The 27958-nt window shown below is 30.8% G+C and overlaps 1 protein-coding gene across 2 annotated transcripts in view; it reads left to right on the top strand.

Moving 5' to 3' along the window:
• The window catches only part of LOC148234585 (discoidin domain-containing receptor 2-like), a 374653-nt gene that overhangs the window by 334123 nt on the left and 12572 nt on the right, over positions 1-27958 (top strand). For both annotated transcript variants that reach the window (XM_088187968.1, XM_088187967.1), the window contains 2 exons: positions 20725-20872; positions 22695-22975. In XM_088187968.1, coding sequence (XP_088044094.1) covers positions 20725-20872; positions 22695-22975 — 429 coding nt within the window. The remainder of the gene's footprint in view (positions 1-20724; positions 20873-22694; positions 22976-27958) is intronic.

Below are 27958 nucleotides of genomic sequence, written 5' to 3'. Positions count from 1 at the left end.
GTTTGCACTGGAAAGGGTTAGCAACGCCGTCCGGTGAGTTACGACCCTTAGCAGCGAGATGGAATTTAAATTGACGGTGCAGCAGCGCCGGGATGTTATGACAGCTTTGTGTGAGTGATAACTGCACCGGCTATATAAATAGCAGCACCACTTGACACATCAAAGGGGATAGCCGAGTGAAAATAGCCGAGCCAACAAAATGACGACGCGACACCACCAAGCGGCAATTAGCGCCGACGCATCCTGGCATCAAAGGGTTAAGCGGCCGGACACTGGACAAAATGAGGATCTAGGGGCTACTTTACAGAGCCCGTATGCTCACTCTGTAAATTACAAGTTAAACACCGATTCAAAGACTTCAGTGTCAATCTCTTAAGCTTTAAAATGGATTTAAAATAATAATAGTACTAGAATACTTTGGTTATTTAAAAAGTTTGCATTATAATCTAATTATTAAATCGATCGATTAGTATAGATACGGTTCACAAAATAGTGCTGAGAGTTTCGCGCAAAATTTCTGTTCTGTTTTCGAAGAATATTTTTCAACTATCGCTCAGCTGCTTCCCTCTTCATGTACTTCATTATTCTTATTTAATTTTACTTTCTTATAATTTGATTCGATTACAGCAATATATATTACACTCAAGTACATGCGTATATAAATACTTTATAAGTACATACTAAAACGTAACGTTAAATTGGTTAACTCCCGTAGTTAATATTGCGCGTGTAACAGAATCGTTTCGATGCGCAAATTTTAATACGTTTCCCTAATTGGAATTTTAGATATTATGTTGTACATATTCGCACACAAGTGCGAAACGATTGTGTTTGATGGCTTCTAAAATTTTACAACACCGTAAAACTTAACATTAGATCGCAAAACAAATCGTAAAATGTGGTCGCGAAAATTTCTCAATTGTGTCGATTAATAATATATTAACCAGGCATATTAACTGATAATTTTTAATACAAAATATTACAACCATACTAATTTATATATTTAATAACATAGTACGGTCCGAAAATTATATTAAAAATATTAACAATAATATAACTAAAAAAATGGTTAAAAATTTGAAGAGCTGTGCTAATTGGAAGTTTTTTAATATTTAAGTGGCACAAGCTCTTCCATGTGTATATTTTATTTATCATCTTGAAAAGATGCTTTTCAAAGTATACTATCATATCTTGCAGAAATTTTGTGAGAAATGCAGATAGATATTATTTAAATTTTTCTTGTATAGGTACCTCTCAAAAAGTTTTGTTGCACCTCTTATATTAATAGTGAGTCACTTTCATTATTTAACAAACCTGACCTGTTCCTTAATTAATGGCAAGATTGATCACAAAATCTTAGAGGCTTTATTGCATATGTTTCTGTATTTTAAGACTTACAAAATATTACGCAATATTTCCATTATTTCTTAGAGAATTTTTTTTCGCCTTCCACTCAATCGTTTCTGTTTTTTTATACTTGGTATTCAGTCAGTACTAATGTTTCTCAATTCTCTGAATTTTTCATGACTTTGGATATTTTCAAGATCCCGGGAATGTTACTGGTTTCAATAAAAAAAAAAGTAAGGCTAAATGACGCCGCCTGACCACAATGCGCATTTTTTTAGCATGTAAAAGTCTCTTATGAATCACATACTTGTCTCATATGTAGCAATTTTATTTATTAACATACCCAGACAAGTGGAAATGTGCTTTTCTTAAAAAATCAGCATCAACTTATTGGTGCTTTAAAATTTAATCTGCGTAAATTCTTCGCTGTCGATGATCTCTGGGCCTCAGTTATTGTGATATCTGAATGTTATACAAGTGTACAGGTAGGCCTCAACTTTCGAACATAATTGGTTTGAATGTTCGAAAGTAGAGGGAAGTAAAAAATATTTAAATTGTGTGTATTTTAAAATATTTATTTATCAAGTAAATATAAGACATGTTTAAGTGGGGTTTGCGGGTGTTTCTTTTGAAAGGTTATCAAGAGTTAACTGTTTTCTACTATTCTTTTTCTTTTCTTCATATAGTACTTTATAACATGCTATGTCTTTATTGATCGCCCTACGCACTTGAGATATGCGTTCTCCATTAAGATCACAATCTTTCATAATATTTACAAATTTGTCAAGATGCGTGAAGGCTTCATTCATATTTTTCATTGTTAAAGAGATTTCCAAAATAAACCTGTCTCATCTACATTAAATATTTGGCTAGAGGAATATTCTCCATCTTCAATAATTTTGGATAATTAGGAAATAAATTATTTTGCAGCATCTTTATCCGCATCAGCCGATTCTCCAGTAAATTTGATATTATAAAAAGAATACTCCATTTTAAAATTGTAAAACCAACCGTTACTTGCTTGAAAAACCGTGTTAACATATTTTTTTAATCTATCCTTCCAATCTTTGTGCAAATTAAAAGCGTTTGCTTGAATAATTGAAATACTCAGAAGGACATCTTTTTGATGTTGGTCATCGATCCATGATGACAAAGATTTTTCCATTTCATCCATGTTTTTTTTAAACATATCTTTACAGATTGTGGAAATATATCTTTAATTTTTTTATATTTTTATTTTGCAAAATTAAACATATCGTAGACTTGTTTGTATCATACGAACATCCGATTGATGCAAAAGATTCACCGCTATCAGAACGTCTAATAATTTCCATATTTGTCTCGAATCGTGTGAAGTTTTCGTGCTTGATTTATTTTTGTTCGTGTCAACACTGAAGTTTTTCCATTTCTCACTGATGTTTATAATTTTTTTTTTTTTAATTAAATTAAAATTTTTTTTTTTTTAATTTATCTCCAACGCTTTCAGTCTCTTAAAAATTGTTCACTTGACCATAATCTTCCCGTAAATTTCTACAAACAATTCGTACAGAATTGGTATTTTTGCAGAACAATTGAACAATTTTAACGAATTGATCCATTTCGTAAATGTATTGTTCCAAACTAACATTTGACACTTTGAACACGCGTGATTATTGACAGCTGTTTGATTTACAGTGCTGCCAATATGATAAAGTATTGGATCGAATGAACCCACACGTATATATGTAGATCTTAAACCTAAAAACATCGATGGTGTTAATTTTAAAGATAGCTTTAAATTCATATGCAAAAAGTATGTATTTGTAACTGTGTATAATTTTATTTATATTTTTATTAAACAATAGGATTTTGATAAAAAATAAAAACATTGCATCTTTAATAGATGAATCATTAAAAATATTTTTGTTTTGTGAATCATTTTTCTGTAATGTTCCTGACTGCGAAACGCAGTTAACTCTTTTCGCGGTCGCTTACCCGTTTCGTATAAATCTGCCTTTACAGCGCTTTTAAAGCGGTTCAAACGCTTTTTACCAGCGCGTGTGTCTTAAATCGCCCGTTAAAACGCCAACATCATTTCCCTACATTGGTATTAATTAAGGCGATTTACGGCGGCGACATATGTCCAAAGAGCCGGATAATTGGTTGGGTTTTTATGTCGGTGGTTTGGACTTGAAAGCGCCGGCATGATCTATAGGGCGCTATTCGGTTTACCTGCGCTCTTCAAGAACTATTCTCATTTGAGGTGAAAGTGTAATGAACAATATATGTATGAATATAAAAACTATATCCACAGCTTTATAATTGTTTGGGAAAACATAGTCAGTCAGATTTAATACAATAAAATAGAGTCGTTAGAATTAAAATGTTCATGCACGATAATATTTTTTTCTATATATAATACGTCACGTTTATAACAATCCTAGTTACAGAAATAGAGTACATGGATCTCTAATTGATTGAATGTATTTTTTTAATGTCTTGTCAATTTAATCACTTTTTACGACTGCGTGTAACACGGAGCTTTATACTTTATTGCGCTGGGATTAAACTTGATGTTTCGCATCAATGATTCAAGAACTTGATTTATAAATAATCTGTAAAAATAATTATTGTTGCGTCTGTATAATTTTGCATAATTGATTTCATAATATTAATTATTAAAATCTGCATTATTTGCTGATAAATAACTTTTGTAAAAAAAAAATTATTGCGATGGAATATTATTTTATTTTATTAATTTATTTAGCTTAATAGCTAATCTTTACATCTAACAAATTTAGTAAACATATATAAAAATATATAAAAAATACATAACAGAAAGAAAAAATATACAATAATAAAGACTTAATATTATAATATTTTATTTCTATATGTACGAAGGTGTTTTTTTATTCCATTTATAAAACCCGTTATATTTTTGCTGTTTCGGATTTCTCTTGGAAGACTATTATATAAATTAAAACCTCCGTACATAATTCCCCTAGCCGTACTCGTTTTCTTATACTTAATTATCTTTAAATTTTCTCTATTTCTAGTATTATATTTATGTACATCTTTATTTCTTATTAAATACTTATTAAAATAGTGTGGTAACATATTAATATCAAGACGAAAATAATAGTAGATGATAGAAACTCTATCTGGTCCAATTACGACAGATTTAAGCTTGCTCAATGACATGTCAATCGAAAACATAAGCCAATAAAAATAATGTCAGACGAATAATTGATTCGTCCAAGAAAATTGCTTCATATTTCGGATAAAATACAGAACTATCGAAAATAAAAGAGGCAGACTAGGAAAAGTCTCTTCATAAAACAAAAAATTATAAATAATGCTTAAAATTTCGTAGTAAAAATTTAGTGCTACTGTGAAAAATTGGCATCGGACGTGACGATGTATACGACCAAATGATTAATGGGCATAGACTGACTCTGGATGCCTGTGTCACAGGGCAATTAGTCAAGACGGGCAACACGGGCGTCTGTTTTGACAGGGTGCTCCGTGACGAATCGAAGCCAGGATGACCGCGGCGTGAAAAAATTAATCCACGTCCCACAAATAGGCAGATGCAACTTCAAAAAGATGAAGATGAGAGAACTAGTGATCAAACGAATAATAAAATGATTTAGCGTTTCTTGAAATCTGATAAAATCGAATGAAAAGTTAATTTTATTACATAGTGTTGATAAATATATTTAATAAAAAAAAGTGTTTATGCGTCTCCGGAGGATGCCGAAAGACATTTATGGCGAAAAGTTAAAACTAAAAAAAACACTAAGGTAGAGACAAAACGTGAATACACTTCCATCTATAATTTGCAGTAAAAAATATTAATATATATTGATAAAATATATGGACAGTGAAGAGACGTTTGGTTGAATCTGGATTTAAAGTGCAAAATCCAGCAAAAAAACACTATTTACTGAGAAAATTAAAAAGAATCGCCTTGAATGGGCAAAAGCACATTGCCATTGGACCGTCTAAGATTGGAAAAGAGTGATTTTCTCGGCGAGTCTAAATTTAATCTGTTTGGAACAGATGATAAACGACCGTGCGTTGTAAAAAAAAGCGAAAGATCTGATCCTTTATGTATTAATCGATTCATCAAGCACTCAATTTATGTGATGATCTAGAGGTGCATAACAGCTTATGTTTAAATTTCATCCAGGGCATCAATAATGCAAAAATATTTAAATTGTATATTGTATAAAACGACTTTATTGCAAAAAAATGTTGCGCGCACGTGTTGAGTTGCAGGCTCGCCATTATGCACTTACTGGGACGATGAAAAAAATGCACTGACGCAATTATACACTCCTAATTTAACAATACTCGTGTTGTTTAACAGTATTATCGGAAAAAGAAAGTTATCAATTATAAATTTCAAGACGCTACTTAGCTTTTTATATCATGCCTTTCTTTCTCGCATATTTTTTGGCAATGTTTCGACCTCCGATGTTGAGGTCATCATCTCGGGCGTAATTTTGTCTCAGCAGAATCTGAACTTTCGTCCGTAATTGATAGATCAAATGACGGACGATTTATTATTATTTTTTATATTTAGATTTTTTTGTTTTTTTGTCTCGATATTTCGCAGAAAATGTCTTTCGGCATCTTTAAGATAAAAATATTTAAAATATTTTTAAATATATAAAATCCCAACACCATTGAGACTATATTGCATATGTTTTTTATATGCTAATATAATATGTAATCCTCTTGAAATATAACACCAAAACAATGTAGCACATTGCTATCCATTTTATATAATATATTTTCAACATAAAATTGAATTAATTTGCAATCCTCAATGAAATCTATTTTAAGGAATACAATTCCCGATTTGCTATAAAAAAAAAACATTTTATATAAAAACACTAATTAGCTATTAGATTATTTAAAATTTATTTGAAAATGTATAATACGTTGCAAAACCATAAGATTATAATATCAAAGTTGAATCAATTAACCAAGTCGCGTCGGAACCGGTGGTTGGGGTTGCTGGAGTCGGTGGGTGGAAGTCTGCCACCCCACTACAACCGGGTTGCATTGTGTTTTTGACATTTCAATTATAATATTTTGTACACGCTTGCTTGTCTTGCTTTTAGCGGTAGATACCTTTGAGGGGTGTCGGTGGGCCGTACGGCCCTCGGCATGCGGCCCGAGCATTCCGCACCGCGATTAGCCACCCGCTGATGGCAATCTGCATTGCTGTGGTTATGACTACGCAAAATTACACACTCTGAGGCGACTTTTGATGTACGACATAACCCACCTAACATTTTGGAAAAAATTCTTACACAGTATTCCCACACTCTTTTATGTATAAAATATCATAATGTCAACAAATAATACATAAAATTAAATTTAAATTCTGTGGTGTTCCGTCAAATTGTACAGAACAAAACAGCGCAACGTATTCATAAAAAAATACAAAACATTAAAAACAAGAATAATATTTCTATAATATTACACAATGAATAGATGGGTGCCGCATGAAAAAAAATGTTTTTAAAACAGAATATTTTTCGCTAAACTTATATATGCGCTTCACCTTTTTAATTAAATAACTAATAATATTACATGAGAAAATCTGTCAAATGTAATATAATTTATTATTTTTTAGTTTTATTTATGAAGCTAATATTACCAACAAATTAAAATATATGTGTAGTATTTTACCGAGCATATTTGCAGACACAACTGATCGATCAAACATGTTTTCAGACACAGACACCTGCTGCTTCTCTGAATAACTCGCATTAGAATAAGCGTTTCCAGCGGATAGAGCGGGATTTTCCCGGACGGCCGGAACGTGTCATTCGAATAACTCATTTCTATTGAATCACACAACCATAATTCTGACTTAACTCCATGCCACTGCGGTCAGGATTAAGCAGCCCGGCGCACACTATCGTATATCAAACCACGAAAACGAAAATAATTGCTCTCGTTAGCTCCAGTCGGACGACTGTGCAAAATTTATGGGTTAAAAATACACAGTTGTAACCAACCACAGCTGAAAATTCAGTTTTCATTACGATTCAGTGCATAAATATTTTTTATTTTAAGTTGTCTCACTTACTCACTTAGTTACAATATATTCATATAATAAAAATCAGGTTGTCCTATAAATATTTGTACTTTTTTCTCACATTTGCAAAAATGTATATTTTTTGTAAATTAACCCAAATTTTAGTATATTTTAGTATCGGTGATGATTAGTAACAGAATATTTCAGTGGAGATTAAGCTTTTGCTTTATGGGTTTCAAATCGCTTATTCATAGTTTTTAACTATTCGATTTTTTTCTCGGTTTTTACCGATAATAAATTATGTAAGAAATTAGTGCAAAAATCAAGAAATTTGCTGTAAAATATTATTATTATTATCTAGATTAAGAAATATATTAAGTATAAATACAAAAAAATTAATTTACAATAGTATAATATTGCCCCATTTTAATTATTGTGCAACACTTTTAAATATGTTGAATAAATTAGATAAACAAATGTTGCAAAAATTACAAAATGGGGCAATGAGAGTAATCTTAAATAAAAATAGATTAACTAATTGTAAAAGTATGATTGATAGATTAGAATGGTTGAATGTTCAAGAAATATTGAGTATGAATGTATTAGTATTTATATATAAGTTAGAAAATAATATGTTACCACACTATTTTAATAAGTATTTAATAAGAAATAAAGATGTACATAAATATAATACTAGAAATAAAGAAAATTTAAAAATAATTAAGTAAAAGAAAACGAGTACAGCTAGGGGAATTATGTACGGAGGTTTTAATTTATATAATAGTCTTCCAAGAGAAATCCGAAACAGCAAAAATATAACGGGTTTTATAAATGGAATAAAAAAACACCTTCGTACATATAGAAATAAAATATTATAATATTAAGTCTTTATTATTGTATATTTTTTCTTTCTGTTATGTATTTTTTATATATTTTTATATATGTTTACTAAATTTGTTAGATGTAAAGATTAGCTATTAAGCTAAATAAATTAATAAAATAAAATAAATAAATTTGATTAAAAAAATTGATGGAACATAATATTTGGTACGAATTTAATATACATTAGGATCGGATCCGTATCGGCATTTATTTTGTACGAATTATTGAACTAATTGAAATAAAATCTTTGCGTCAAAAATTTGCGACGCACGCCTGTTTTTGAGATAAGCGTTAAACGATAATAAAGGGTGAAACTTTCCAACATTTCGCTTTCTTTGGCGAAGGTATTCTGTGAATTTCGGTCATAGTAGACATCGCCTATAAACATTTTCAGTGTCAAAAGCTATTTAAAAAAATCGTGAATTTTGCCATTTTTTATAATACATTTATTTAAATAATTTATAAACCTATTCATTATATATATTTACTGGTTTATAATTTAATTTCCGATTTTATTTTGAAGGGTTGCGAAGTCAGTCTCGTTGCTCCTCTAAAATGTATTTATGATCTGATTCTCAAGACATCATTTCCTGATCTATGGAAATGCACAAAAGTCACCCCTATTCATAAAAAGGGTGACAAATTATATATAAAGAATTATAGACCAGTCGCAGTGTTGTCAGCTCCTGCTAAATTATTTTAAATAATTATTCATAAATATCTCTATACTCACTTTCGGCAAGTTTTGTTAGACCAACAGCACTGTTACTAACCTTCTGTCGTTCACCAAAACGGTGACAACTTCTCTCGATGCGGGAATTCAAGTAGACGTCGTGTATACAGATTTTGAGAAAGCCTTTGACAAAGTTTGTCATAGGCTATTATTTAAAAAATTGTCGAGCCTCCGTTGCTCGGATAATTTAACTCGGTTAAGCAATCGTAGACAGTTTGTAATCTATGGTGGCCGATTGTCGAAAGAATATTTTATCCCTTCGGGGGTTCCTCAAGGATCCAATCTGGGCCCTCTACTTTTTGTGTTATTTATTAGTGACATAAATACAAGTTTTCTTCTGTACGCAGATGATTTAAAATTATATAAATGCATTCGATCTGTTGTGGACTCTACAAAGTGATTTAGACTCTCTATGGAGATGGACTTCCATTAACCCTTTAGTGTCGGAAAGTGCGATTTTGTGTCATTTTCTCGATCTCATTCGCCATTAGCTTATTTCTACCATCTCGGTGGTAGCATTTTGACTAGAGAAACTTCCATTAAAGATCTCGGAATCACTTTCGAGAGCAAATGGAGGTTCTCTCTACACATACACGACGTCTGTGATAAATCTTCCAAGATGCTCGGCTTTGTTATGAGGAATGCCTTTCACTTTGACGATCCGTCAGTTATTCGCATCCTCTATGACACCTTAATTCGTAGCATTCTTGAATCAGGATCTATAATTTGGAATCCCCGAATAGCCAAATATTCCCTTTTAGTAGAAAAAATTCAATAAAGGTATTTAAGATACCTTTACAAAAGGACATTTGGTTATTATCCGTACATAAATCCCAGCGCCTTTCTTTTAGGAGCGTTGGGATACGATTCGCTGAGCTCTCGCAAAAAGTTGTATGTCGCTATACATTTTTTCAAATTACTAAAAGGTGCTGTTTTGGGTTCCGGAACATTTTCGAGAATCACGATCGCGTCCTCTTTTGATGGCCGTTAGGGCTAGAACTCGCCTATAGCTGTAGCCATCCGGCTCCTTAATACGCTGGCATTACATATTGACCTGTTTAATGCTAGCTACGAGGAGCTGATCCAGTTTAATTTTGATATTTTATAATTTTTTGTTATATTTATTATTTTTAAGTATTGTTATATTTTTGTATATATACGTTTTTTGTTTTATAAATTTAAAAATTGTTTTCGACCATCGTGGCGCATTGGGGTAACCTGTTAGGTTACGATGGTCTTAATTTATTCTAAAAAAATAAAATAAAATAACCATTCTCATGTTAAAAAATTGTTATCAACTACAATTTTATAAAAAGTATTTTAAGGAAAAAAACTTTCACTATTTAAGCAAATGGAAAATAAAAATAGTGGAAGCAATTAATTAAGTGATAATCACTGAAGATCTTGAACTATTGATGTATTGTCTTTAGTTTTGTTCTTGTAGTCCAGAAATGCCCCGAATTTATTCCGCTTTATTTTTTAAATATGATAATGGAAATCTTTCGATAACTTTTGTTAGGTGATCAGAGAATAAGCAGATCGATTTTATAGTTTAATTTCTGGTTGTTTGATATTTTTGTAATTTTCTAGTTATACTATTATATTTAGTTATTATTTAAGCTATGTAATTGTGAATTGTGTTACTCACTATAATTAAATACTCGTAATTTTTTTATATGTTTAAAGCTTGATAATGAAAATAAGTTTAAAGTGCTAGAAATCTCTTAAACGTTTTAAGCGAGCAATATAGAATATTTACGCAAAAATTTTGACTTTCAGCCTCGACAGCTTTCAGTTGAAGTATTTCAGTCATCATTGTAATGCCCGTTGAAACGGTTAAGGGGAGCAAATTAAACTTTGAAAAATATTAAAAGGAGCTCATAAAAGACAACATAATTGAGTTTCCAAGTGTTTTTGCGAGAGAAAACAAAGGCGGTACCGAGTGTCAAGACCATAACGAGAATCCAATTTCAAAGTCCAATTAAGTGCATATTCAATTGGACGAAATTTTTAATTAGCCTCTTTCATTCATTGCGCAGAAAGCGGAGAGATTTTGCCCCCATAAAAGTTTATACGACGACAAAGTAAACCATAAAATACACACATATAGCCACACTTTGCAATTGCCAAAATTACAATACATAAAGAGAAAACGCATGATTTAGTAAACGTTGAAATACAAAAATATCTAACATGTAAAATAAAAATCTAAATTTTTTGCATCGATAATTCCTTCCTTTTGCCGTAAAAATAATATTATTTTATTTTGATATCCTACCCTGATAAAACTACTTACTACTTAATTTAAAAAAAAATCGCATTAAAATAAATCGGTATGTATAATAATTAAAATAAAAAATGGATGAAAACAGTCAGAAAAAAAATAGATAGCTCGATCCTAATTTGTCCCCAAAGATGCTGATTAGTTTTAAACCGGGTCTCTTCTGGCATACAACGGATAGAGGTATTGTTGTATTTTGTTACTAATTCGCGTGGCGTTCCACACCCCATGGGACATGTCACGAAACGAAGGGCAAACATTTATTTTGCCCATCACAAGTTCGGTTACGGTTTTATGCATCCTCCCCCAAGTCCGGGTGTTTTCGCTTTAGGGTGGTTTTACCAATCCTCGACAAAAAAATATTATTTTACAACAGTAACAACCCTCTATGAATAATTCATAAACGTACATTGGCGACCTTAAAACCACTAGCTATGTGATGTGACAACTTTACTTCTATAAAACTGAAAACATTAGTTAGCATATGTGACCTTGATTACTTATATTTAGAATCAAAACGCTCATTAGAATACACCCATTTGTGATCATCCATCGTGATAATTCCCTTCTTCCTCTCATTGTTCAATAAGTTCAAGTCGGACAAAGAGATGCCAATGGAATTAATTCGATTCTAATGACTAGTAATTTGAATTGATCGTGCGGTTAAACGGTTATAATAAAATATAATACACTGCTTATACGTTGTGACGATCTATATTATAATCGTATTTAGGATCTGAAGGGGAGAAAGATATACTTAAAAAAATTATTTAAATTAAATTAAGACCATCGTAACCTAACATTGTCAAAAATTTTAATTACTATATTGCTGATTTTAACAAAAATAATGTATCTACTTTTCTCAGATTAATATTGAAATAATTTTTAGTCTCAATTATTATCAAACTGTATTGAAGCACACAAATCTGAACCTAAAATGTATTGATTTTATATAAGTATAAAATATAATATTATTATGCTGGAATTTATATGATTATGTTTATATTTATGTACGCTACAAATTTGTCACACAAACGAATTGCGTGATTTTCCTTTCGATATGCCTAGTTCCTTGGAACGAATGCACACATGCAACAGCCAGATTGGCAAAGGGAAAAAATAACAGCAATAAAATAAAAATAATATCAAACATGCTCCCGGCAACTGAGCGATACATTTAATATTTTTTCGAACAAAGACTCTCAATCGTTTGTTGCACGCAATCGACTCTCACAATGCTAGAGACACCCTCCCTACCGCCTCGGAATGACCTCCTTATACTACACAATAATTCTTACTATACACCATTATGGTTATTATCCCGTCACGACACCACACTCTATGAACTAATATTTTTTTCTTCAAAGACGCATTGCTCGAAGCCTTTGTTCCGATCGATTGATCGTCGTTATCCAATTCGTTATTAGTTTCATTACTTTTCATGGTAAATTAGTGCAATATCTGTCATATCTTTAATTTTTTCTACTGTTACTGATCTGCTGGTAGAGTACAATCGAAGTAAGGAAATACTTTAAAGGTCTAAAATATGGAAGTCGGCATCATCATCTAAAGAAGTTTTATAAAACATCTTATATGGGTCATTTTTATTTTAAAAAACGCATCCCGCGTCAACACCCGCGGTATTATTGATTTTGTTGAAATAAAATCCTTTTGCATCATTCTTTCAACCAAAAATGACTTATTTTTAGTACATTGTTGAGATAAGCGTTAAACGATATTAAAGGGCGGACCTTTCTAACATTTTGTTTCATTCAACGAACGAATTCTGCGAATTTCAGTCATAGTATACACAACCAATAATCATTTTATTCACTCATATTGAGAAGAAGTGTCTCACTGTCCCAATTTTTGAAACTGTAATATTGAAAAAAACGAACACAAATTGTTTCATTTCAATATTATACGAATATTTGTTCAATTATTCGAATATTAATATTGTTAAGGATCTGTCGAATTTAGTTTTTAGTTTGTAAACCCTAGTTTTTATTAATGAAACAACATTAATGACTAACATATTATTAAAAAAATATCTGTTCCCCCGTCAAGCGATCCATTGCGACTAAATTTCCACGGGGCATACTTCCGCGCGCTTAAAAATAATTTACACGTTTAAATTGTTGTTGCTTATTGCATGGTTTTCTGCCTTGTAATGAGCAGGTACGATTTTACTGCTGGACGAACGGGACGGAGATTGCGTTCGATAAATAATTGATACTTCACGGCAAGCTAATAAATGGCCCTTTTGTATGACTAATGATAGAGTGGTGACTTTGTGAAACGCACACGGTCTTAAGCCAGTTAAGTTAACTCAAACGTGACGGGTTAACAGCGATAATTGAGTTTAAGTCTAGGGCAGGGTAAAGGGTCTTAAAAACAATTTTCAGGACTTTAATAATAATTTATTTAAAATTATTACTCTGCCAAAAACATATTGAGAGGATCGCGTGATGTTCAAAAAAAATTATGTGACACTCTTATAATATATTATAAATATTAGGTACTGTAGATCATAGATGCTTCACATAAAAGTATCTCTATATATCGTGACTCGCTCTTATCAATAAACGCCTTTGATATTATATCATAGTTAAAACCAGAAAGTCGAAAAATATACCTATCATAAATATTATATTTAGTATAGGGGCTTGAAGCGGCGCTCGTATAAATTGCCATAAAATTATACAATGCGACCGAATAAATCATTCTAATTTTAGTGCTTGTGGATAAAAATACCGATCACGTGACCTTTTCTACGTTTGTTATTTTTTATTTGTGCGTATCGTACGGAAATAGTGCGTAAAGTGAAAAGTAATGGTAAAGGTCTCTTGTGATGTAATATTTCTTTTGTGTATTTTCGGTAGTGTCTTCTTTATTTAGTCTGAAAAAAGAATCGTCATTGATTTGTTGGTGATTAGAGACACAGAATCAAATCTTCAACATTATGGAATACCACAGGAGTTTTATCTTAGTGCCTTTTTGCTAAGAATTCGATTTTTTGCATTATTAGATTAGTGTATGATGGTCAATGAAGCATATTTTAAAATCGCTGAGGGGCGGTGTTGATTATCTCAATGATTATCAAATCAAAAGTGCCACCAAAGAGTCACGATCGCGTCCCTTAACCTGACCCGACGCGGCCAGGACGTCAGCGCATGAGAACGCTCCTCTTTCATTAACCATCCAGCTCCTCAACGAGCTTTAAAAATAATTTGTGGGATACTGCTCATCTATTTTAAGTTTGCAATTATTTTATTTTTAAATAATAATAGTTATATAGTCGGACTAATTTATCAAAAATATTTTATTTGCATCTTCATTAATGAGCACTAAATTTTAAAATGCTATGCGAAATATGAAGCAAATCTTGACAGTGTTATGTTAACCCTTTGATGCGTTAATTCTTTTTTTTTCGCAAAAATAAATTTTACCTGTTACTGTGTTTAAATGTTATTTTTTATTTTTTTTTATATGTATTATTTTTACGGATTTTGTGTAAAGAGATAAAAAAAAATATATTGATTTCTTCTACTTATTAAAAAATATATATAATAATGATAGTTATTTTTAAAATAAAAAAATATGTATATATTAGAAAGTTTATAAGACAAAATAATTAAAACTTTAATTAAGATATAAAAACGTATTTAGTTATGTACATAGTCATAATGTATTTTGATACGGCGCACGCGTGTGTGAACGGGCCTTTACACGTCCGCGTGATAAATGCAGTTGATGCGTGTAGGGGCGGCTTTATTTTATCGCCTTATTAATTGACTTTCATCATGAAATGTTGGAAATTATTCTCAGCCGCCTCTCAGTGGGATATTGAGGCTTTGAATGTTAACACGTAAGCGTTTCTGAACCATATTATTACTACATACAAGCTTCCTTTGCCAGCTATGTATTTGTAACAAATAACCGCACTATTAAAACCTAACGCTTCATAGTTTATTTAATCGATTAATTTTTAATTCACCTTATATTAAATAGGATGTATAGTAAACATTCACTAATATTTTTCTGCAATATTTACAGAAGCGAATCAGACAGATCCATTTTATTTTATTTTTTTCCGACTCTAGATTATATGCGGCATTAATTTTCACTAGATCAGTGAGTCGAATATTAATATATAAATGCTTCTAGATAGTTTCAAGTTATCGATTTATCCGATTTCTTACACATAGCTAGTCTGAGGGAGGTTTAGTGCTCGCCCATTTTTTGTGTTACTCCCCGTTTGTTTCTTACTAGACTTTAAGGAGTTGTTTGGAAGATTTTTTAATAATTCATGAGGTGGCAATCTCGCGCTTCACATGCTGTTCTTTACCAAATAATTTCCAATTTTTAATTTAATTAAATTGCCGCCTCATGATTAATTGATTTTTAACACCTTAAACTACATGTCTCGACATTTTTTTCAAACTGTTTCTTATGAGATAATATCTGTAATTTAAATTTATTTAATTTTTATTTTCTTTTGGAAACATCAGGTAATGGTTTAAAAAAAGACAAATTTTTAATCAAATACCTATTCATTCAAAATCTGGAATTGATAAAAAATGGTCTGCCTAGGACCGATCGGTAGATGCAGTCTGTGTTTATTGTATTTTTTATGATCAAGTGCATCTGTGATAGTAATTTATAAGATATTTTAACTTGTAAAGCCTCCTCAGTTGCACGTTATCTTCGGTTATGTAAAGAAATGTAGAGATCTAAACAAATGTCAATCACAGTAAACCAAAAATAATAACATATCTCAAAGAAAATGTTTCTAATCGATCATCAGATTAGGTTCGCCTAGATTTTCCTAATCTCACGGATGAATATCATGATGATTAATTAAAATCGAGCCATTCGTATATATTAGGTATTGAAAATTTTCCAATTTCCAAACTTCATGTATTGTATATATTCATTATGGCAAAAACTGATATCACATTTCTTAGCAGTGAGTCATTTTGTGTATAAATTTATTCTATTTTTAGTCACGCAGTAGCAGGAGTGCATATACTGAGTGAGATGGTCGCATTAGTTATTAGTAAATTATCTCTTTTTTTAATTCCTGAAAATTATGCTTAAATACGAATCTCTATACAAACTATACTAGCTAAATAAATTAATAAAATAATAAATAATCTCAGGGTTTTTGCTTGAGGAGAATAAATTGCAGCAGGAGCTAAAAATATGTCAATTAGAAAATTTTGTTTAAATAGTATCTCCGATTTTTTTTTCGAGGAATCGTGGAGATATCGATACCGTGCTAAATATATTTAAATGGCGCCCACATGCAGAGTAATTGCCGCCCCAATAGCCCGCTTCTGCACGAACCGGTTCAATACCCGAGTTCTAGGTCACTGTAGCAGGAGCGCATACTGAATAGCAGGTCGCATTAGTCAGTCCGTGAAGCTGACAATTAATTTAATGCTTTAATTATTAATAGATTTTTTTCTTCTTTATTCCTGAAAATTATGTTTGCATACGATTCATCTGGGGGTGCATGACAGCTTATGGATTGGGCTCTGTAAATTTCTATGAATGCAAAAATATATAAATTGGTTGTATAAAACGACTTTATTCCAACCCTTGAAGAACTTTCCCAACATACTACTAAACCATTTTGAAAGACGATTCTGCGCCATGCCATCGTTCTGTGAATCCAATTATAGTTTTTACATTCAAACTTTCACTAAATCAATCCTCTATCTATAGATTACACAATTTAAAGATTACATTATTAACATGGCTAGGAAACAACCCCGAACTGAACCCAATTTATAGGCAATCATAAAACAGCAATTAAGAAAAAAATTATCAAAACATTTAGCTGAGCTAACAATTAATTATTTATTTTAATTATTAAGCATTACTACTTTCATCTTTATTTCTGAAATTTATGCTTGGATACGAATCACAAGAGTCGCGTCAAAGCGTGTGTTAAAATAACACGGCTTCAAACTATCATTTTGAGTACAAATTAATTAACACGAACCGGATTAGTGGATGTTTTTAAGTGTTAGTGGTTAGCATTAGTCAGTCAATTTATTATTTAAATAATTGAGGGTAGTATTTTTTTTTATTTTTTTACAAAATATGCTTGGATATGAATCTCAGGAATCGCGTCGAAGCGTATATTAAAAAAAAAACGTTTTTAAGTACCGTTTTTTGTAAAAATTTATTAGCACAAATCTGCTCAAATAAATTTAAATAAATCTTGGAGTAACTAGTTGATTATTTTATTTTAAACAATTTTTTTTAAAACAAGTGAACGAATTATTTACAATTTTTTGTATTGTACTAGATTTATTTATCAGTAAGCTAAGTATTTTATATTTATTTTTAGAAATATATATTGACTTGTCGCTGGCATTTAACCCTTTACACGCGCTAATCAAAAATAATATTTATTTGTTTTTTTTTTTCTTTGAAAAATGCAAATTTTACCTTGATACTGTGTTTAAAAGTTCTGATTTTTTAATTTGTATTTATTTAAAATGATATTTTATGTTTATTCACAAAAAAGTTTTTTCTTGAAAAGCATTTTTTTTACTGATTTTTGCGTAAAAAAATCAATTGGGCGACTTTAGTCGATTTCCGCGTTCAAAGGGTTAAATTAAAGGATTAAATTAAAATCAGTCAAGTTATCCGATATTATTTTCTACTTTGATATTTAGACTAAAAATACAAATATATTAAAATCTCCCTTTAAACATAATTATTGACAATTTCACTGAAAATGATTTGGAGTCTTTGGAGTGCAACGGGTTAAATCCTGTCTCGCCATACATACTTTTATTTTTCATCAAATATTTTCTACTTTATAGTCCATGATTAAGCTACATTTTTTACTAACAAAACCACTTATTGCGTCAATCAAACCTTCCACGTAAAATAATTTTTCGTTCTTATTCCTTGAGCGACTTGAACGCACAACCGGTTTTTCAGTGGCAGTTCCGCGACTGTTTAAATGTTGCTCTTTCGCGTGGGCAAATGTGTAAATTGATTTAATGGATTTGTGGATGTTTATTTTCGTTGTTGATTTTTTTCTTCATTTCTCGGTAGTACATACATAAGGTAGTAGTGTGTACTACATCGTGATATATAACATGTGGGTGAACGTGACGTGTATTTTCGCCGCAAGTAGCAATTAAAGCTTCGGGATTTGTGAGAACTCACGCCAGGTTTTGAAAAACCGGCGACGACAGGTTGATGAGTTTTGGATATTCGGCACGTACACATAAATAAAAACAACATGGTTATTATTCAATTAAACACTGTAATAATACATATTTTATTGTCATCGTTTCTGTTTTTTAACTACAGCAATAACCAGAAATATTTTAATTTAATTGATTAAAATATACTAATCTACATATTCTTCAATCTTTAAATAACTAATAATGTATTGTAATTAGAAACAAGCTCTTCTAAAATTTTGTTTCTTGAGTCACTCTAGATTTAACCATCCGACATTAATCGGACTTAATATTTCGACATGAGTGCTCTTATGTGCATACACTCATTGATCGCCTGCCACTTGTTAACTTGGCGGAATTATTTTTTTAATCTATAATACATACATATGTATAATATAATACTTAAATGACTTATCTGATATTAACATATTTTTTCCGATGCATATTTTATGTAGATTTAAGAAAGGGAATAAACAAGCCAGTCGGCGATAGTAACAAAACAGGCAATCGCGTGATGAAAGGATGTTTCTCGGTCTCAGTGGGGTACCTCAATGCTTAAACTCGGGAATCGGATACCAGACAAGATTTATATCGCCGGTCGTTATCTCTATAACCAGATTCACACATCAAGTGAAAGGAGGCTTGACGAGGGAAGACGCTTCCGAGGCGAACGGACGCTGACAGTAGAAATCTGACGGAGAGCTTTGGGTTCTTTTGTGCTTTTGCTTTCTCAGCCAATCTTGAAAAGCGTGGATGATTCAATCTCATCTCATCGGCAGCTGGAGGCATTTACCGCACCCCCCTGCCCTTTGAATTTGGCCAGAAAAATGCATGACATTTAAATAAAAACTATGGATCTTAACCTTTACACCGCGACTGATATTTTTGCGCACCATTTCGAAATTTGTTAATGTCTATTCATGTCATATTTTTTTTAAATATTTTGGTTCGAGAGGCGATTTTCTTAATGACTTCTATAGAAGCCATCCGCGGTGATAGGGTTATGAAATCGAAATATTAAAAAAGCTACAAATAGCTGAAATCTGATTTTAAACCAGATATCCCTGAAAAAAATCTCTACTAAAAATATTTTTTTTAAATATGTCATTTCAGTGAAATCATGTCGGAATATATTTTCACCGGTAGATATATATTTTTACCAGTGAAAATGCTGCTTGTAAAGTTATATGATTTCAACTTTTCTATATGAATAAATGCGATTTATAAATGTTACAGTGAAATGAAATTAAATTTTCACCAGCGGATAAATATTTCCAGCGAAAATTCAGTTTAACTGAGCGCCAGTGAAATTATATGCTGCTCTTAAATATCTATGAAACTTAACTTGAGAGTTGCGAAACGAACAATTTACTGTTCAAACCCAAAACTAACCAAACCAAACATTCATTAAGTCAAATCCAAAATTCTCTGTGAGAAAAATATAGTATATTGCTCCATAGTTGGTCTGCACTTCAATATTAGATTTTAAGAATATGCTAATGTGCTTACTGCTTGTTAAAGTATTGGTTAAAATATATTCAAATCGAATTTTGGTCAATAGGAGGGCGCAAAAAACAAAGACTTCTGAGAAGGGATAATTGTTTTTTGCGCTCTCCTATTGGGCAAAATTCGGTTTAGATGAACCTCATTATAAGTCGTATATTGTTATAAAAATAATGTAAATATCTTACAAATTTTATAAACATGCTACAATTAGTTTTTGCTAAATTTAATAATAATATTAAATAAAACTCTTGTGGTTATAATTTAAGAGAAAAAATAAAAGCCCTTTTACAATTTAAGCGATAGAGGAAATAAACTACGACGGCAACAGCAATATTTTATTGCTTTTGGCGTGGATTTTTGCCTTCTGAGAAGCAATACTTGTTTTTTGCGCTTTTGGGCAAAATTCGGTTTATATTTATTTAATTCAATTTTTAATTCTTGAAAGTCGTAATAATAATAATATCCACTACGACGGAAACGGCATAATTTTATTGCTTTTGACGTGAATTTTTTAATTCTGAAAAGTGATTGCGGTTTCCTATTATATCAATAATCGGTTTAGATATGTTTCAGTAGATTCTTAATAATTCAAAATATTTCCCCCCCCTCTCCCCCCCCCCCCCGCAAATATATGATATAATGTCTCACCACCACAAAATTTATTTTTATATAAATTTCAGATAATATAAATACTGATTCTAATTAATATTATTTTTGTCCACAGCTCATCACAGGAAACACGAACACTTATTTGGAGTCCAAAAAAGAACTAGATCCACCGTTTTGGGCTTCTAAGGTCAGATTTTTACCATACAGCTACCATAGAAGAACTGTATGCTTGCGGGTGGAAATCTACGGATGTTATAAAAATGGTTAGTATTTTTTAATATTTTTATTTGTAGAATATTAATCAAATTATGTACAAAATTCTTAATTTTGCCGTCAAGTGATTATATTCATATAAAAAATGTGTAACAAATCATATTTAAATTTACGTACCATTCGGTTAATTAATTTCTGTGTTGACATAAAGAGGGAAGCAGCTGTGTAGCTCCGTTGAATGCAAGCTGAAATGTGTCCCAAATCAAAAGTATTTAAATTCCATTTTTGCGTGAAAATGAATTATTAATGTCATATTGTATATTTAATTGGAATACAGATGCTTAAAAAAACTCCAATTAAACACTAAAATTTCATAGCAGAATAATTGAGATATTGTTTTATTTTCCTATTTTCAAATTGTCTATTTAGTTTTTGTTTCTTTTGTAAAGTTGTCAAATATGAAGTTAACTTATAAAAAACCTATATCTCTTTCTTGTGAAAATCGAAAGGCAAATTTAACAAAAGAATTTTAACACTATTTTGAATAACCTGAAGTGATTTTAATATAAATTACTTGTTAATATTTGCTAGTTGATTATGTATATGTGCATTAATGGATAATTGAGTCGTATGTAATACAAATTCATTTGTCAGTGACTAGTAACATTTTGGTTTATTGCGCTTTTAACACGTTTTTGCGACTTTTTTTCTACACTTGCCATCGATAGTCTTAACAAAACTAAATTGTAAATCAATTTTTATGTTTTTTAATACTCTTGATTCATAGTACATATATAGTGCTATTGATTTTCAATTACTATGACTGAATATTGAAGTGGCTACGCAAAAACAAGTAACAAACGATCACGTTGCTAAACTCTAGGCTCTGTTTAATTTGTCTAGATTTAATTAAATTAATAAGAAGTATCTCATTTTAATATAGATTTAGTATAGTGTGTTAGTATAATTTGAGAACACCTGCTACCGGATTAATAGTAGCAATATCCATTATAATTTAGTGTATTAAAACGACGTCATAGTTAAGAGTTTATAAATGATGCGCCTCAATCACGATGATTAAAAGCGCTTTTAAACAAATTATTCGATGGGGTGTTACATGGCCGACCCCTTTAATTATTACCATATTTTAAAACAACACATCAACTGCTATTTTATTATTATTTATTATAGTGCAAATATTTTATTTCAATATTTAAAAATACTATTTTTAAGTCAAAAGAACAGATACAGGCACACATAAGGGGATGTTTCACTTAATTAGTAACATAAACTACACCTTAATTTAAATTTCTCGTTATCTCCCCCAATCCATCCCAACGCCAATTACTCTTCTCTCTATATATTAAAATTTCAATACAGTAACCCGACTATTATACTGTAGGTGCGGCACTGCATCGCGTGATGCATAAACGATAGTGTGCTTTCCGAGCTAATGCTGTGTGGCACTGTCTCTTAATATATTAATATGTACATACTCTATGCAGCTTTAATATACTCTGTTAATATATTTTTTTAATAATATAATAATTATAAATAAAAAAAATACACTTTCACATTTTTTATATCACTTTGAAGTATATGTAGACAAAGCTACAATTATATTAAAATGTAAAGATACAATAATAGTTACGGAAAATACTTTTCATATTTCACTACTTAAAAAATAAATAGATAATCAAAAAAACACCCGTCAACATATTTTTTAAAAGTCAAAAAGGTTTTGATAATATTGGGTGAACCCAAAAAAACACTTGCTATGATTTGCTATTTAATTGCCTATTGATGTTACTCACAATGTGCCTAAACCTTAATATACATGAATAACTTTTAAAACCTATTTTTGTATTTCAGATGGAGTTGTTGCTTACTCAATGGCCCAGGGTGACAAAAGAGGAGCGGGTCGAGAGCTTTTCGACATAACCTACGACGGACATTGGGACGGTGAGCTGAGAAGAGGCTTAGGCCTGCTCTCTGATGGCAAGGCCGCGCCAGACCCTTGGGGTCCCGGGTGGGTCGGTTGGAGAAACGAGACCAGGACCCAACCGTTGCACATTACGTTTGAGTTTGATACAGTGAGAGAGTTCACGGCAGTGCACATTTACTGCAATAATCATTTCACCAAGGATGTTCAGGTATGTAATTTTGCTTTGAATAAATCAAACCCTGTTTTGATCATAGATGTAAATATCTTGTGGAAGACCTTAAATGTAAATTACATCAATATCCAGGAAGAACCAAACTGTGGCATACTTTAATTGAATGTTAAAAAATATTCTAGATTTATCTACTTTAAAAAAATCGGTACAATTGATATCAATGGTTTAATTATTTTTAGATATTATAAAGTGCTTCTATCAATTGATTACTTGCTATTGGAATTGTGAGAGCAAAGGGCAAAGTCATTTTTATCTAAAAGTTGGGTTTGTCAATTTTTACTAGGCCATTGATTTTTTTTATTAATATATATCACAAACTAAAGTCCTAATTTTGGGTAAAAGAGCTGATGAAAAATATGCGAATTGTGGCAATTCTATTTTTATGTCAGAGAGATATTATATTTGCAGCGATTTTATTCCTAGTTAAATAAAATTGCCATTTTATTTAATTGCGCAATTAAAATGTTACTGTAAATTATACTAAAAATAAAAATGTCTCTTGTGGATTGTTTTTAGGATTATTATGTACAATTATTGTTGTATACATTGCATATATCAATCAAAAGAATCGGTATTCTCAAACATACGCCTTTTTTGATACACATAATATAATTAAAAATCTACAGTCATTGCCAGTTTCATACAAACTACAATAAAGATTTTATATGTTACGTGTATTGCACTTAAACCTGCAATAAAAACAATGCATTTTTCTGGGCTTTTTTGTAGCAAAATAGACACAGAAAAAGCTAGTAATAGTGTATTTTATAAACATATTTAAATTGTCATATATAAATAGAAAAATCTAGATGCCACTATCAGGCAGTGAAGTTGAAATGACAGGTCTTGGAAGTTAAAGAGTCTTCGCTGGCGTGTCAAGTTGTATTATTGTCGGCTGTGATTTCGTGGAGTCTGCCGTTATGTGTTCTTGTGAAGATGCAGTCTCCTACCTCGTCTCTAATCCACAGGCCATTTATTCTTTTGCAAACATTTCGTGGGCATTTTTTTTTTCTTTCGAAAACTAAAAAAACTGTCATCTTAGACAATGCGGTAAACGAAGAAAACTGTCTGAGGTGAATGAATTAAACATGAATTGATTCGCGGGCGTCAAAGAACAATAGTAATTTGCGTAGTGTAGAATGTATTGTCTAGCGCGCGTCCTTTCCAAGCAAAGAGTAGTTCCGGCATACTTATGTGTGATTAACGTCTATTATTCAATTTTTTCAATTATTTACACAATTATTTGGTCACGAAATCTCTTTCATTGCTGTGTGAATATACTGTATGTGGCCCTTACTTTTGAAACGTTTGATCTTGAAACCCTGCACATCTATTGATTAATGGAATCAGTCTTCTCAAATTTACACTATTTTAAAAAATCCTGCTTTTGGCAAAAATATTTTTTTTAATTATGCCTTTTAAAAATAGTTTATGTGTATTATATTATGAAATTTTAAACAAAAATGGCGTGTATGTGCATTAATATTTTCTTTAAATTAAAATGCATTTTTATGGCTTTTCTAAATTATTTCCATTTTGATTTTTATGAATGATAAAAATCTAAGTTTGCTAGCCAGCAGTGAAATATAACATCTTGCGTAGCGTTTTTATTTGTTTTCTGTTTTATTGCTATATTTAATTTGCTCTTAAATCTTCGGAAAGTTTCGCTGGTGTCTCGAATCTGTGATCAAATGTTACATCTTACATAATGTTTGTTTGAGCCAGCTTTGGCGTATCGCCGATAAGGATATTTGCAAGCCACTTGCATCGCTTCTTGAATACATACATACTCCGGCGATCGGTAATCAAAGAGTAGAAAAACAATAGTATTATGCGCATTATATATCATATTTTAACAATCTATGATGATGCGTTTAAAAATAAGTATTTTTTGCCTGCATTATGTAGTTTTTCCAAATTTACGAAATCTCAAAATCATCAAAACATTTACATTATTAAATTAATATTTTGCAAAAGATTATTTAAACTATTATTTGCTTGAATACAGAATTTATACTAATTAAATTATGTTTAGTGTGTTAGAAGATAATTTAGTAAAAAATCTTAAGGAACACACATACAAAATAATTCCTCAGGCAATTTTAGGCATAACTATGAATATAATCTTTAGTAAATATTAAGATTGAGAAACGCTGACTTCTAAGAGGTAGATGTAACCCATTGCCTTCTTACTAATGATATGGCTGAAACGAATTATCTGTTGATATTCGCACACCCGTTCAATTATATGGCGAGACTGAAGATTAATAAATTTTAACACACCACCGAAACCCAACCCACAAACAACAAGCATCCGCCCTAACAAACGACCCCTTAAACGAAGCGCAAGTAGTTAGAATCGATATGACCTCATTAGTTAGATTTTTACGGCAGAGTGAGCTTAGCTCTGTGTGGTTGTTTCTTATATGTTTAAAGACCCAAGAACACGAGACAATTTATATTATCTTTCATAGTTATATTTTAGCACGATAGATGTGACTAATACATGGAAGATGCTGGTGTGTTTATTTTTATTTTTTAACGTGTTTTGGAGATGGTAATTGTGGATATAATTTGTAATAATAATTTGATTGAATATCACAGATTAGGTTTTCTTAGATTTTCTTAATCTCACGGATAATTAAAATAAAATAATTCTAGGTCATTCATAATGACATCTATTGATTGTAAGCTGTAATAATAGTTTATCTCACTATATTTTCTTCTTTGTTGCTATTGCATTGCTTTACAATTATTGTAATTATTTTATATACCTGTAATCTAATATGTTGCATCTGTATGTTATATTATCTATTATCTGGTAAATTTGATTGAAAAGGATTGTTACATTAATGACTTAGTGGTGTATAAAGTTTTATAAGTAAAAGTATTTTTTTTAACGATAGGAAAATAATTAACTAGAAAATAAAAAGCATATATGAATACTTTGATAGGACCGACCATTTACCACAAATGCTTTGTATTTCAAGCAGCTGCTATCAATATTTTTTTCAGTCCAGATACTTGATACAAATCGAAAATCAATATTTGCTATACACCCGGAGACATATTTTTTACTACACTACGTGACAAATATAAAGCCTTTTTTAATACTGTAAATATAATACAATATAGTACAAGTAAAATCATACAAATTTATAATAATAATAATACCACATACAATCACTTATCTTGAAAATTATAAACTTTTTGAATGGTACTTTTTAAAGTTTTAATGAAGCTAACTAGAAAAAAAAACTCTTTCACCAAAACAGTGACAAAATCTCTCGATGCAGAAATTCAAGTAGACGTTGCATATGTGTATTTTGAAAAGGCTTTCGACAAGGTCTGTCATGGATTATTTTTTTTAAATTGTCGGACCTTGGTTGCTCGGATAATTTAATTCGATTATTCTAGAGTCATTTGAGCGATCGTAAACAGTTTGTAACATATGGTAGCCGACTCTCAAAAAAAATATTTCATCCTCAGGGGTTCCTCAAGGGTCCAATCTGGACCCTCTGCTCTTTACGTTATTTATTAATGACGTAAATAAGCTTTCTTCTATATACAGATGATGTAAAATTGTTTAAATGCACTCGATCTCTTGTGATATAGATTCTCGATTTACAGTTAGCGAGTATACTTGGTCATAGAGAGCTGCGTCCATATCGGAAATCAATACTAAAACATACGAGTTAACTCGTCCATGGGGAGATTGGATCATATATATTTGGCGAATATACTCATTCATGAGGATTTAGCTGTTTAAATCTTACTTGTATTATATTTTTGCTATTGTAATAATACTATGTACTGTTTTTTACCCGTCATGACGCATTGGGGTAACCTGTTAGTCACAGTTAATATATGTTTAAACTAAGCGACACTTTTCTTTCTGAGAATTGTAATTTAATATAATTTTAAAAACATAATATATGTACGTATAAATAGTCACTCTAGAAAGTGAATACAATTTTTAATCGATACATATTTGTGTGTGTTAATTTTATGCGTGCTGTGTGCCCGTATGCATATGTGTGTTTGTTAGCTATACATATTTTATCATCGCTTGGAATAGCTACCACCCCCCAGGTAACTGAAATACTGAAATGCTTTAATAATTTAAGGGTCAGGTAAGAAACTGCCCCCACCGTAGAAAACACTACCTCTTTTCAGATGTTCTAAAACTTTATTATAATATATTATATAACAATACAATCTTTGATCCATAAAAAACGCTACTATATATTAATCTATTTTTAAAGCCGAAGAGGTGTGATTTTGCAGCCAAATAGACGCCAAAAAAGCTAGTAACAGTTTATAGCTCACAATTGATAAATTTAAGACCCATTTGGCTGTCAATAATAATCGTGAGATTGTCAATAGCAGATGTTGATACTTTACAAAAACAATATAAAAAAATCTTTTTTTATTTATCGAAAATTATAAGTAGCCCTTAATCGTTTTGCATTTTGACGATTCACATGCGTATTTTTTTTATTTTTTTTATCATTTAGATACGCCGGTTAGAGTATTTTGCTCATTCAAATATCTTCCGAAAAAGTATGCATATTTTCAAACATCTAGCACGAACGCCTTCAGAAAGATTTCTTATCTGAGTGTCTTATTTTATTGCAAAATTGAGGCGAGTTCAAGTGTCAAAAATTTTTGTCGTTCCCATAACATTATTAAAACCTTTCAGCAAGTATGGTGATAAAAAGGGCAGTGCAGTGGTTATAAACTTTTTAAAAATATTCGTACAAATTTAATTTTATATAATACAAAACGCTTTATAAAATTTCTCAGTTTTTTCTATGTGTAATAGTATGAATTATTTTTTTTGTTATCTAAAGCTACTCTGTAAAGTAAAAATTAATTTTATATTTTCAATTCTTAACAGCTGAAAATTGTGCCATTTGGGATAAAAGTCCTTGATAAGTCGTTAACACTTGCCATATA

Source organism: Plectrocnemia conspersa, unplaced genomic scaffold (assembly GCF_051122295.1).
Source record: "Plectrocnemia conspersa isolate PC_06_02 unplaced genomic scaffold, ASM5112229v1 ptg000006l, whole genome shotgun sequence".
NCBI lineage: Eukaryota > Metazoa > Arthropoda > Insecta > Trichoptera > Polycentropodidae > Plectrocnemia > Plectrocnemia conspersa.
This window is presented reverse-complemented; position numbering and strand designations above follow the sequence as displayed.